Below are 13,873 nucleotides of genomic sequence, written 5' to 3'. Positions count from 1 at the left end.
CCCTCCACGGCCCAGACGGTTGAACTCAATTACTCAAAACTCCTAACACGCATACAGGGAGACATATCGAGATGGCGACAACAACCGCTCTCATGGCTGGGCCGTGTTGCCACTGTCAAGATGACTCTGCTGCCGAAGATACTCTACCTGTTTCAGACCATTCCGGTCACCCCCCTCGCCCCCCGGGCATGCTTAAAAAGTTACAAGACACCATACTACGGTTCGTCTGGACAAACAAACGCCCCAGACTTCGGCGCGATTTAGTTACTAGAACGACAGAAGAGGGGGGGCTAGGGGTGCCTGACTTGAAGCGCTATTTTCAAGCAGCACAGCTGAGATACCTCCTGGAATGGTCCCGGCCACTATCAGAAAAACAGTGGCTTTTTCAGGACAGAGCAATGGCGGGTATGCCGCTGTGGAGGGTCCCCTTCCTGTCACGGGCGGACAGGCCAGCCTATCTTAAGAAGTCGCCCATCACCAAAACGCTTCTCCAGGTATGGGACGCAGTGGCCGCCCATAAAGGTCTGACATCCTTTCCGTCTCCAAAGACTCCCCTGCTAGATAACCCGACGTTTTTCCCTGGGACGGTCCCCGGCTCCTTTCCCCGGTGGCGACAAATAGAACACTGCTCCACGGGACACCTGTTCGATTTGAAAGGCTTCATGACGTTGGATACGATGAAAGAGCAGTATGGACTTGACAAGCCACAACGCTTCCAGTACTTTCAGCTGAGGCACTGGCTCACACATAAGGATGTAGAACCTCTAGTAGGCCGCGCCCTCACCCCGTTCGAGGAATGGCTCCTCACTAAATCCAATGACACAAAGGCCATCTCAGACCTATACAAACTACTAGCCCCCACCCCGCCTACAACGAGATCAGTGGGTCAGAAGAGGTGGGAGAAGGAATTAGGACGGACACTTTCCGACAAAGAGTGGCAGGACATATATTACCGGGCACACCACACAGCTAGAAACACAGCCAGCAAGGAATCGGCGGTGAAAGTGGCCTATTACTGGCATCTGACACCAGAACGCCTACACCAGGGTAATCCACAGCGAGACCCGACATGTTGGAGGGGATGCGGACAAAGGGGGACCATGATCCACATACTATGGGAATGCGCGGAAGTGCAGGAATACTGGGAGGGAGTACTCAAGGACGTAGACACACATTTTGTGACAGAACTCCCCCGCTTCCCGGCATACTCAATCCTCGGCCTCCCCAACAAACTCATGTTCCCACTCAAATCCATCAGGGGAAAACAGATGAGACTGGCACTGGGAGCTGCACAACGGCTGTCCCTGGAGCCCGGACTCTGGGGTATCCGAGCCGCAACGAGAGGGGGAAATAATGTGTAGACTTATTGAATTGCATATTGTATTGTATTGCTTGGTTGAACCCAATAAAAATAAATTTGATCCAAAAAAAAAGTGCTCACAGCCATGGGAGCATTTAATTAATAAAAAAGAGAGGAAGTGCCTGTCTATTGACCGCTTAATGCAAACAGTTGTGATCCCAACTCCTAGAAAATATAGGCCTAGACACACTGCAAATTCTGTACCTCTTCACCTTTCCTGCCAACCTCAGGCAGCCTTTAACAAGCATTTACAATGCAACGTTAGAGCTATTGGCATTGTAATTGACAACATTTTTATTTATGTGTTGATTTTGAAAATAGATAAATAAATGGCATTGTCATTTACAATGCCAATAGCTTAATCTCTCGGAAATGCGAGACCTATTGCATTTGCACCCACACAGAGCAACAAACAGAGCCACATGCACCCACACACAGACAGAATTTCACACATTCACATACAGACAGAACCACACACACACAGACAGAACCATACACACACAGAACCTCACACACACACACAGAACCCCACACACACACACACAGAACCCCACACACACACACACAGAACCCCCCCCACACACACACAGAACCCCACACACACACAGACAGAACCACACACACACACAGACAGAACCCCACACACACACACAGACAGAACCCCACACACACAGACACAACCCCACACACTCTCAACGCAGGTTTCAAGTTGTCACTTTACTACGTCTCTAACCACGACGACATGACCTAACTTTCTCGAGACAAAAAGGATTTGGGGAACACCTAAATGGGAGGCCGATGGACAAATATAAGCGGTAGAACTGCATTCTTCAAAAAAATAAAAATTGGACTTTAATAACAAGACTTGAACCTGCTTCTCCAGCTATAAAGTTGGCAGCTTTGAGAGAGGGAAAGAGGGCGGAGCAGAAGAGCCTGCTGGAGTGATAGCATGAGACGAGAGCGGAGGTACGAATGGCTGATGTCAGCAGCAAAGAGTTAAAGAGAGAAGCCGTCTTCAAGAGGGAATGGATGCAACAAGCTCTGAAGACTGAAGAGGAGAGAGGTAAGAAGGGCGGAGGAGTAGAGACTGCTGTAGTGACAGCATGAGACGTGAGTGGAGGTATGAGAGGCTGATGACAGCAGCAAGAGGTTAAGGAGAGAAGCCGGCTTCAAGAGGAAATGGAAGCAACAAGCTCTGAAGACTGAAAGGGAGAGAGGCAAGAAGGGCAGAGGAGAACAGACAGCATGAGCCGAGAGCAGAGGTATGAATGGCTGATGTCAGCAGTGAGGAGTTAAGGAGAGAAGTCGGCTTCAAGAGGGAATGGAAGCAACAAGCTCTGAAGACTGAAGGGGAGAGAGGGAATAAAGGCGGAGGAGAAAAGACTGCTCGACAGACAAACACTAGACAGAAACTAGACAAACCCCAGCAAACAAGCTTTGGCAAAACCAATAGGTCTGGACTTGATGGCTTTTTTTTTTTTAACAGATTTACGGAAGAAGATTTTCTGACCAAAGCCCCTCTAAGTGGATAGATTATGAGGGAAATGTTTAGAGAAAACAAATGTCTTAAAGGCCAGACCGAACAAAAAAAAAAACAGTAGACTGGTGATACGGCTAAATCTGCCTGAAAGGCCAGATCTCAAAACAACCACCATAACTAGGCTCTGTTAGAGAAATCACTATTGGCCGGCACCTGGTGTGTAATTCTTTTACAAGTCAGCATCCAGCACTCGGAAGGGGCGAGCATGCTTATGAAGATTAGTCCCCTCGGAAGCCACAAGTTATTTTCAAGTTTATTTTAATGTAGATAAGAATAGAGCCCTCAGTGAATACTGATATTAAAAGTGAGTTAAAAGTGAGTTAAAAGTGAATGAATATGGTAGCTTAACATGCGTGGGATTATGACGAATATAATGATAGGTGGGTGATTGGACTGATTGATGGACAGGTGGATGCAATGAGGGGGGTAGGGAAAGAGGAAGGTAGGCAGGAAAGAACGACCAAAAGAGAGATGGATGTGCGGATGAATGAATGACTGCATGGACGGACGGACGGATGAATGGATGGATGATGCGTGGTGGATGGTTGCAGGGATAAATGGTGGCAGTTGGTAAGAGGTAAACAGTGAGGAAAAGAAGTGAGTAGGCAAGGATAGACAGACAGATAGATACTCGTCAAAGCGGAGGCTAAAATAACATTGTATAAAACTTGTCCAGGAAAACAGAAGAACAAATTAACATTTAATAATAAAACTATTTCTTTCCCTCTCCCTGTTTTTGGTTTTATTTAGTGTCATTGCAGCGGGCCCCAGAGGGTATAGTATATAACGGTTAGTATTGATAAAGTATACAGTGACACTGGCGTTTTTGGCCAGGTTTTTGTTAACACCTGCGTGATGCCTTCTAACTCATTTCCATGTCTAGTTATAGGGAGCAGCAACAAGGCTTAACTACTAGTTCCCAATTTAAACCACAGGCAAACAACACTATGCACGTGGAAGTGACGTTGTCCCGACCATGGTATAGCAGCCTGGATCCTTAGCGATGCTATGCATCTAGCAGGCACACGCACCCTTATCTGAGAAAGATGCGGGGATGAAGGGGCAGACCCATTCTATAACCGAAAGTAATACTCACCGCTGCTCCAGGCAGCCCAGAGGTGGTGATTGTCTGGCCAGGCTAGGAGATGGTCATGCACACTGGAGGACTTTCAGCAGCGCGGGCACAAGATGGAGCGTGGCGTGGGGCCTGTGGCAAAGAAACGAGGGCTGGCAGAGTTCGCCCTCCCCGCACAGAACACTCACATTACCGGTACCGTTAGGGAGGGGTGAGACTACAGGACCTGGCGGGGAGACGCCGAGGCCAGCAGCAGCAAGCAACAGAAGGCTGGGTGCAGGAAGTGACGTCGTCCCAACCATGGTATAGCCCGGGTGGCTCTGGGCAGTGTCTAGAGCCACACTGGCTGCCAGGCGGATCTGGATCCGAGGAAAGGGCATACTTGCCTCGAAAACTATTGCACTCACCAGTACTAGTTAAGTTAGTGAGGATATGTGGAATTTCCGTCCGCAAACGGACAGGTGTCCCCCCAATTGTGTTTCTAAACTCGAATTCGAAAACGAGCACTTGCCTCTATGAAAGAAGCCCAAACTAGCACTAAACTTCTACCAAATCTAGCCCAACTTCAATAAATCATGGAATTATTAATTTTATTTATTTAATGCGATTTTATATAGCGCGAACATTACCCGAAGGTGTCCGAGCGCTTTACAAAAGAACCAGTTGCGATACATAAGGACTTAGGATTACATAAAAGATACAAACAGAAAAAATCAATCCGGCAACAAAAAACGCCCAGAAAGGCATGACGACAAAAGGGGCGGGACTTGAAAAAAGACACGGAAACGCCTGTGACGGGGGAAAGAGTAATTGATAACCATCTCTTCCAATGGCTAGCCACCATTTATGATGTTGATGTCATTTTGATGTTGACAAAAGCAAGTATTATTGAGTTGGTTTTTGAGAACTTTTGTTATTCAAATGCCTAGATGCAACTCTATGGCATGTGCTGCTTATTGTCATATTGATCATCAGACTAAATAGATAAGATCTGAAAACTCTGTTTAAGTTGTTGAAATTTGGAGTTAAGGCAAATGCCATTAAAGACTTTTCCTTGCACTATTTTTTACATTTGTAGCTGGGCGACATGAATGTGTTGAAAAACACATCACATTCTGCTGGTAGTGTCTGTCTTTTTAAGACAGACCAAAAGGGAGCCAAAGAACATGTGTGGTTTTGTGTTGCTTGCAGCGTATGTCTGTAAAAGAAACAACCATTGGCAAAGCCAATAAGTATGGCCTTTGCAGGCTTGTGCGATTATTACATTTATTTTATTTTATTTTCCGCGATGATTACATTTGTTTTATTTGTATAGCAAGCATATGCCCAGACATACATTAAAAAAAGTTGTATGTTTATATTAAAAAACTGAATTTGAAAATATTTACTAATGTGACCCTGTTACTAGTGATGTTCTTAAATTAACAAGCCTTTTTGCTTTGCCTTGCATTTTATTATTATTCTTTGTGAAGGAGAAAAGAGTACATCACCACTAACCAATCACTAATCTCATACATAACTACAGTGTTATAATGTCGCCTAAACACAAGCAAAGTTAAAAAGAAGCCAAAAAAGAATCATCACCTCACTGGGCTCTCGGAGCGTAGGTAAAATAAATAGCTGCTTTTTAAAGTTCATATAAGTAAATAAGTTAAAACGCACTTTAAACTAGGTTTGTCACTGTAGAGAAATGAACTACTTTTAGGTTGACGTGAATAATGTGCGCATGCTGTGTTTCGTCACTAAAATGAGTAAAGTGTGATTGTCCCATGTGATATGCTGTTGTGGGCGTAAGAAAAATGTGAATTAGAATTTAACTGATCAATGGATCAAAGCCCCTGCATGTATGTGTATTATGTATTATTTATTTTATTTTTAAAAAAAGCAATAGTCTAAAGAGACCGTTTAAGCCTGCCTCTATGGCAAGCACTAAACATGCAGCATGCACAGTAAGAAATTTCACACTGATGTAGTGCACAGATTTCGTAATGGGGACTGCGCCTTAAAAATCGTCTTATCAATGGAAGTTTAAGTACCAATTAAAATATGAGATTTGTTATAATTCTAACTCACTTCTATCTACAATGTCATACTCTATTTTTGCAGGTTCGAAGCACTGTAAATGACAGAAGTTCCTAATACCCAACTCAATGGGTAGACTTTGTATGGATCTGTCTGTCTATTTATCTATCTCTGTGTATATTTCTCTCTGGCTCTACATTAATCTATATGTATCGATCCCTATCTATATATATTTTTCCCTTTCTATCAAATGCCCCTCTCTGTCTCTATCAGTTAATCCTCTCTAAGTATTGAACTCCCACTGCATTTCTCTATTTCACTGTGTATCTCTCCATCTATATTTCTCTGTCTTACTTTACCTGTAACGATCTAGATTTTTCTTTGTCTTGCTTTGTCTGTTTTTATCAGTCTGCTCATGGAGCACTGTGCTTTAAAATTAAATTGATATCATTGTCACTAATAACTCTGCCCATACATAAGAAAAGACCTTCTGATTAGGTCTGGTTTGACAGCACAGCTGTCTGCAAGATGTATTTTCAATTGTTTAAATTATACATTGAATTTTCAATTAGTAGGGAAGAGAGGAGGAGTACTCTTTGAATACATCTTTGGTTTAAATTGCTTTAATCATCACACTGCTTGTCATTGTCACAATCAATCCTTTATCACCAACACGCATTCTGTAAAGAAAGCAAGTCCTTTTTGCTACTTTTCTCCCCAGCATAGACATGGCTAACAGGGCAAACATAATACATTAAACAACATGTGTGCATGCAACGCATGTAAACAGCTTTTGGGAATGCCTATGTTTACATGCTTTGGCATATCAAATCCATAACTGTTGGCTTTTCCAACGCTTCTTTTCTTATGTTGCAGCACTTTAAGGGAAGTCCTGTTTTCCTTGGGTCTCTCCTTCGCCTGTTTCTCTCCCCCCTTCATTCCTTATTTATTACCCTCCAAATACTCCCTTTGCCATTCCCATCCCACTCCCATTTTAAGGTCTTTCTTTGGTTAATATTTATTTATTTTACAATGGCCTGTCACCAGCAAAGTGATATCAGGACGCTTACTTTCTTTCTTCGTGCAAGAGCGCAGTTTCTTTTCTTACTTTTAATTTTCCATTCTAAGTAGCCCTCTGCCATGGTAAAACAGTAAATTAGAAGCCAAAATATAACTGGTGCATCTCGGCACATGCACACACCACAGTTTCTCAGATTAGTCACAGTGCATGCATACATAGTGGCAGGCATCTTCGAATTGCTTTTCAAAAGCTAGTTTCAGTACCCCAAACCTCAGCGCCATAAGTGGCTATTGGTATGCACTGAGACTTAACATTTTTTAGAATCGCTGGAATTTCCTCTGATCTTTTTAAGCGAGGGAGACTGAGGATTGGATTCCAAGATGGCAGGCTATGTGGCTACATGTGTGTGCCTGTGTTATTGCAGATGTGTTCGCATTCGTTGTAAAGTATGTGCTGTGACACCCTGGTGGCCATTTTGGCATGCTAACACCAATGCTTGTTTTTTCTGTCTTTCAAAGTTTGCATGCCACCTGATGCACACTTTTCATGTGCAGGCAATTACCACTTACCTAAGAGTGGTACTTTTTTATGGACTGAAGGATGTAGCTGGCATAGTCCAGTTTATCGTGCTCTATAATTTAAGGAAAAGACCATTGGAATATGAGAACTTCCAGCCACAGAAATCTGCACTGTATTATTCTTGCTTCTAATGAGATCTTTACCTTCAGTTCATCTGGTGTCATTCACTAACATCATGTTATGTTTTACTCTTTTGTTTCTTATGCAGAACACCGTGAAAGAATGGCAGCTTGTTTTCTATATTTCTGCTGCTATAGATGTGTTCGGAGCCATTTTCTTTGCTGTTTTTGGTAGTGGGACGGTACAGGATTGGGCAGTCAACGGCTACCACTCGCATAGAAACTGAAGGAACTTTTACCGTCACTGCAGTGCGATTCCACCTTTAGTTGCTATGAATATGAGACCAAAATGTGCCTTCAATGACTCAAAACAGTATAAGAATGTTTTTTACTTGTTTGAATAATGAACTATAACCCTGTTAAGAAGGAGAACACATTTCTTTCCAGAAATGAAAACATGACTTTTGATGATTGGTTTAAAATATCATCCCACAGCAGAGTCAGATAAAGGAACATCTACACTAAAACCTACTGTCCGGTAAACTTGGTATAGTTTAAGATGGGAGATTTGCACTACTGTTGAATTGTTTAAAACTAAAACCAAAGATTCAGTGTGGGTAACAAAAAGGTGTGTGTCAATTTGGCTAACATTGTAAGGGAATGAAACCACGTTGTCACAAGACATTCAATCAATCAAATCAAGTTTTTCAGTCTGTATGTACAGGATCACCTTTAACAAGTTAAATAGGGTTTTGGTGTCTTGCTTCATTTGCACAAAACAAGAGTGTGCCACAAACACACAAAATCAAATAACGTTTTTATTGAACGTTTAGCACTTTTTTTGTGTATTAAGAAATGATCAGTTTTCTTAGAACGTTTAGCACTTTTTTTGTGTGTTAAGAAATTAGCAGTTTTCTTAAAACGTTTAGCACTTTTCTTGTGTGTTAAGAAATTAGCAGTTTCCAATTCAAAAGACTTTATTCAGATAGCAATTTATCCATAAAAGTAGAATGTTTGCAGGCATTAAAAATCACAATAAAATTAACTAACAGATCAAAATCATAGTATAGCAGGCAGTAGACAAGTTAACGATATAGTAAAATAATGACAAGGACAAAATCAAAAATACGTGTTATTAGAAGCAAAGTGCAAGTGTAATTCACGGATCAAGCATAGCTTTGCGGCCCCTACTGCTATTCGCAGGAAAGTACCAACACGCAGAATCAATTCATCGTTGTCCAATTGTAATATACAACTAAGAGCGTCAATTAATTTTAATGGGGACAATTTAAAAAAAATGGGATTGACAACCATTGTGCATAGCGCGTGTGATATTTACAGAAAAATAAAAAGTGACATAGTTTGTCCGCTATGACCATCACATGGGCATGGTAGAGAATCAAGTTTTGCCGTATACCCAAGGAGAAAGCAGAGCAAATGTCTTATGTTCCCAGCTCTTAGACGAAAGAGAAGTCCTCTCTCCCAATATGACATTGCTAAAGTGATATAGCTAGGAAAACAATGTCCGATTTGCTCAATATGGAGGAAATTAGCAACAGTTTCTTTCTTTAATTCTCTCACTAATCTTTCTGAGCTATAAAGTGCATATACTGCTGACCTGAGAACTTTTTTTGTCGACGGTCTCAGCTGTATTTGGGTTAAGAAACAACCCATCAAAGTTCACACTTTCCAAGCTCTTAAAAACTCCAGCAAGCCATGCACTATCCATCCCTTTCTCGCAGCTGGTGCCATCATCTATTATCTCCCTTGTGAGGGATGCTGCAGGATTTTTCATTATGGCTAGCCAGAACAGTGCAGGGCGTGCCCTTATAATGTATCCTAGTTTTAATTCACTATGACATATGTATTGGGGGGGGGGGGTAGAAATTGGTGTACCCAGAAGCTTTCTGCAGAATCTATTTTCCTCTAGTTGGACGCTAGTACTTTTATCGGTACCCCAAACCTCAGCGCCATAAGTGGCTATTGGTATGCACTGTGACTTAAAAATCTTTAGAATCGCTGGAATTTCCTCCGATCTTTTTAAGCGAGGAAGACTGAGGATTGAATTAAAGGCCTTTGAGATCTTGTTTTTTCAATACACCATATGTTCAGACCATGTGCCGTTCGCAGCAAAGACCCATCTGCAGATAAGGGAAAGTGCAAGTTAATTTTTGCTTTCCCACAGTAATAGAGCTTAGGGGACAATTCTAAGGTTCCCAGGACATTATAAATGATTTCCTGAAATTGGTAAATCAATCTAAATCATTCATGAAGTCTGTGAATCCTCGTACTAAAGTGCGTAGTGCATTTGGTTTACTTGATATTGCTAGAGATAATTGTCGTTGCTACTTCCGTAACCCGCATGTGACTCTGAACAGGTGAAAATCAACAGTAACTTCTAGAAAGCAGAAGGATCCCAATTCCAGTAAATTACTCCAGCTCCCATAAAAGTAACAGACCTAAAATTGGCTTCACGTTTAATTCTACCAATTCTTCATGTCTTGGGGACTTACCCCAACTCATGTCTCATCCTCGTACCCACGCTTTGCTTCAGGTAAGTTCACTATATGTTGACATTAAATAGGAGTATTGTGAACTTGGACTTGAAGAAGAAATGTGACTGGTTTTCTAGGAATATGATATTCTAAACCTATTAATTTTTCCTTTAATTGTAAGGGCGTTTGTTATATTCTTCTTCTTTTGGACTATGCCTCTAGGTCTGTCATGGGGTTCAGAGACATGTTTTCTTTACCTCCAACAGCTGTGTCTGTTTAAAGCATGGCACCGGGTTACTATGCATAGTTCAAAAACTCCGTCTAGAAACTTTTTGTATCCTTTATTATCTACTTGATCCCATCACTGCCAAACTATTACATATAGCTACATAATGATTGTGCCATCTGTTCTGAAGCCACACAAGCCCACTTTGCTTGGCTCTATATGGTGTGATAAATCTAGAGTAGCACATAACTCTGCCCCAGGGAGGTTTTCCATGGGTGGAGCGTGGATTTTGGCATAGTCCCAAATAAGCAATTAGTGGTAGACCTGGCAATGTGTCAAAATGCTATGCCTTCTCAGGTGAGGCTTAACGAGGAGAAATATCTTTATTTCTTCTCTTGTTTTTTGTTCTGCTCTTTCTAAGTGTGCTGCATTCTGCAGCACATGTAGAAAGAGGAAATGCATCTCATGATTAGTTTTTTGCAGGAAGGTGCCACTTACCGCACAAAAACAATCCTGCCTACACCACAGGCACCCTTGCATTGGCACTAGGCAGCCAAAAGTGCACCAGAGCTAGGTAAGGACAGGAATGCACCATAAAATGGTAAATACTGCGCATTCTAGCCCTTCCACACAACGCAGCACAGTAGCTTGCTTCATTGTGCTGCGTAAAAGTATGAACAATCTGGCCCTGAATCTGGCATATGTGATGCTTAGCTTGGTGTAATGCTTATTTTAAAAAACAACTAGTTTGCCTTCCGAGACCAACATGGTTCGCCAAAGAAGCATACTTTCCTTTGAGAAAAAAGTCAATTCCGACATAAAACGATTGCTAAATGGTACCTTTGCTTATTTCCTTTGCCAGTAGTTTTACCATGTTCACCCTTTGAAAATGTATTTTGTCTGGTAAGATATTAAGACCTTTGATAGTGCAGTCAGTTTTAACATAGGGTTATTCTCCTTAAAAATGGTCATTGGTAGGAACCCTAAGAATAATCTTTTTACTATTATGCATGGAGTTTGGGAATAGCTGGGATGATGAATATTTTGTTCATAGTTTCCTTTCACAAGCCTCACGTATGAGCCACTATTTTGAAGCAATAAAATGTTATCAGAAGCACACATTCAACAGAAGAATAATCACCCATCTGCATAATGCTTCATAATAACCAGATAAATGCAAGGAAACCCAATTCTTGGTAGAGTAGAGATGGCAGTTAAGAGGGTATATTTAATTTCAGCAAAGTTTCATTCATTTCTGGAAAACGGTGACGGCCAGTTTATAAATGTATGTTTGTCATACTATCTCTTTTTATCATTTATTGTTAAGTTACAGTGAATCATATTTATTAGCATTTTTATTCTTTCAGAATTATGATGTTGCAATCAAAAGTGATTTTAGGGTTTCGCATCTTTTTTGCATTACAGTGGCCAAAGGGAAAATGCAATACTGTATTCATTTACAGACTGTTGTATTATAATAACAAAATAAATAATTTAATTGAAAATGAGTTTTTTTCTAACATTTTATTACGAATACATGCATATACTTTGGTCATAAATGTATGACCCCTTGTCATAAATCCTGATTTGTGAACTGTCATGCTTTGGTTGTCATAAATCATATACTTTGCTTGTCATAACACATTGTTTGCCGTAAATCATTTGTACATCACAAATTCGTAATTCGCACCAACAGTTTATTGGTCAGTTCTTTTGCAGGCTTATCTCTTTTCTTGTCACTTCTGGGTCATACAATTGTTTGGTTGGTTTCCACGCTCTTTGCGTGCGGGGAGTAGCTTCTGCACGGAGTTAGGCCCCAACTCGCTACCTTGTTAGTCTCATTTGTGCTCTGCCGTCCGGCGGGGTCTGGGCTGCTTGTGTCGTTTCAGTTTGCTACCCCCTTTTTGTCAGGCCAACTCACCCTGCCTTTAAGCATCCCAAAGTGAGTGACCCTACTCCTACACACCGCCCTGTTGGTGTGCCTCCATAACCAACCATTGTACCCTTACTTCTCCGCTATCTGCTTGCCTGTTGGCCAGCCCTGCGACACTGCTGTTCCTTAGGTAGGGTTGGGTGGGTCAAAATCATTGGTGCGCCGCTTCACGATGATAAGGAGCTACTCAGGGTGAGCAGTGACTTACAACTTCCCCTCCACTTTCCCGCCTCAGCCAGCGGTGTACCCGGGTTCGTACATCCCCTGGCCCCCCCATTGGCCGGGAGGGGGACATGGCCCCTCTCTGGTGCCCTTGTGGTGCGCCGGGCTACTCCCATTCCACTTCTGGGTACTTTAGAACACCCTGAACCGGATCATTCCAGGGCTCTGCGTTGGTTATGGCTCCGGGCTTCGAGGCCCCCTTTGGGGGCTGCCTCTGCAAGAGGGGGCACAACTGCAGCCTAAAACAAAATAGATTGTACAAGATAAAAGGAGCCAGCAGGAAAAACAAGAACACCTGACCGCACTGATGCCAGAACTCTCCCTTCCCAGGTCCCCACCCAACAATCCTGTGATGCTTTAAATAGCTTTTTCACTGAAAAGATCATTAAGATCAAGAACACTATCCCCCCTGACCCCTCTGCTGCTCCACTTGCCCCCTCCCTTGGTAACCCATGCTCACTGTCACACTTCCCCCTCCTCGACTCTCTTTCCCTCGCCAAACTTGCCTCTCGAGTCAAATCTGGCTCCCCCAATGATTGTTGCCCTCCCTCTGTCTTCAGGGACATTTGCTTGACTCTGCCCAACTGCATCTTGCCTCTACTAAACACCTCTCTTGAGGCCGGCATTGTACCCAACTCCTTCAAGGAGGCTGCCTTGGTACCATTGCTGAAAAAAACCCGGAGCCGATCCAGAGGACCTTGCCAACTATCGGCCTATTTCTCTCCTGCCTTATTTTTCTAAGATCTTGGAGGCACATGTCACCTGCTGCCTCTCTCAGTTCATAGAGTCCTCCGGCTACCTTGAGCCTAACTAAGCTGGCTTCAGACCTGCCCACTCTACTGAGGCTGTGATCTTAGCGGTTATGGACTCTCTCAGGAGCAATGCCGACAAAGGGTCTCCTCAGGCCCTGATCCTTCTGGACTTGTCGGCAGCGTTCGACACGGTGGACCATAACATCCTTCTCTGCTGTGTCGAGCCAGCCGGCATCCGGGGCTCGGCCCTGGTCTGGATTAAATCCTTCTTGACAGGCAGAACCCAGGCTGTTCACCTGGGTCCTTTCACGGCTACTAGGGAACCATTCATCTGTGGAGTGCCTCAGGGGTCCTCTCTGTCTCCCCTGCTTTTTAATCTTATCTTCGCCCGCTCATCCATTCCCTGAAGAGCTGGGACATTACCGTCTTCAATTACGCAGACGACCAGCAAATCATCTTTCCTCTTAACACCTCTAACTCAGCTCTCGACTGTCAGGCGGTCATGTTACATATCCAGCAATGGATGAACCTCAATCAGCTCAAGCTGAACCCAGGGAAGACTGAGCTAATTCTTCCTGGCAGTAGCTCC

At 43.0% G+C, this 13,873-nt stretch overlaps 1 protein-coding gene across 2 annotated transcripts in view; it reads left to right on the top strand.

Annotated features, from left to right (window-relative positions):
* SLC17A5 (solute carrier family 17 member 5) overlaps positions 1-11,882 on the top strand; it is a 402,583-nt gene extending 390,701 nt beyond the window's left edge. For both annotated transcript variants that reach the window (XM_086926504.1, XM_086926505.1), the window contains exon 11: positions 7,806-11,882. In XM_086926504.1, coding sequence (XP_086782630.1) covers positions 7,806-7,943 — 138 coding nt within the window. In that variant the 3' untranslated portion in view covers positions 7,944-11,882. The remainder of the gene's footprint in view (positions 1-7,805) is intronic.
* Positions 11,883-13,873: the final 1,991 nt, after the last annotated feature.

This window comes from Lissotriton vulgaris, chromosome 6 (genome assembly GCF_964263255.1).
Source record: "Lissotriton vulgaris chromosome 6, aLisVul1.2, whole genome shotgun sequence".
Classification (NCBI taxonomy): Eukaryota; Metazoa; Chordata; class Amphibia; order Caudata; family Salamandridae; genus Lissotriton; species Lissotriton vulgaris.
The sequence above is the reverse complement of the archived record's forward strand: the minus strand, read 5'-3'. Positions and strand labels throughout refer to the sequence as shown.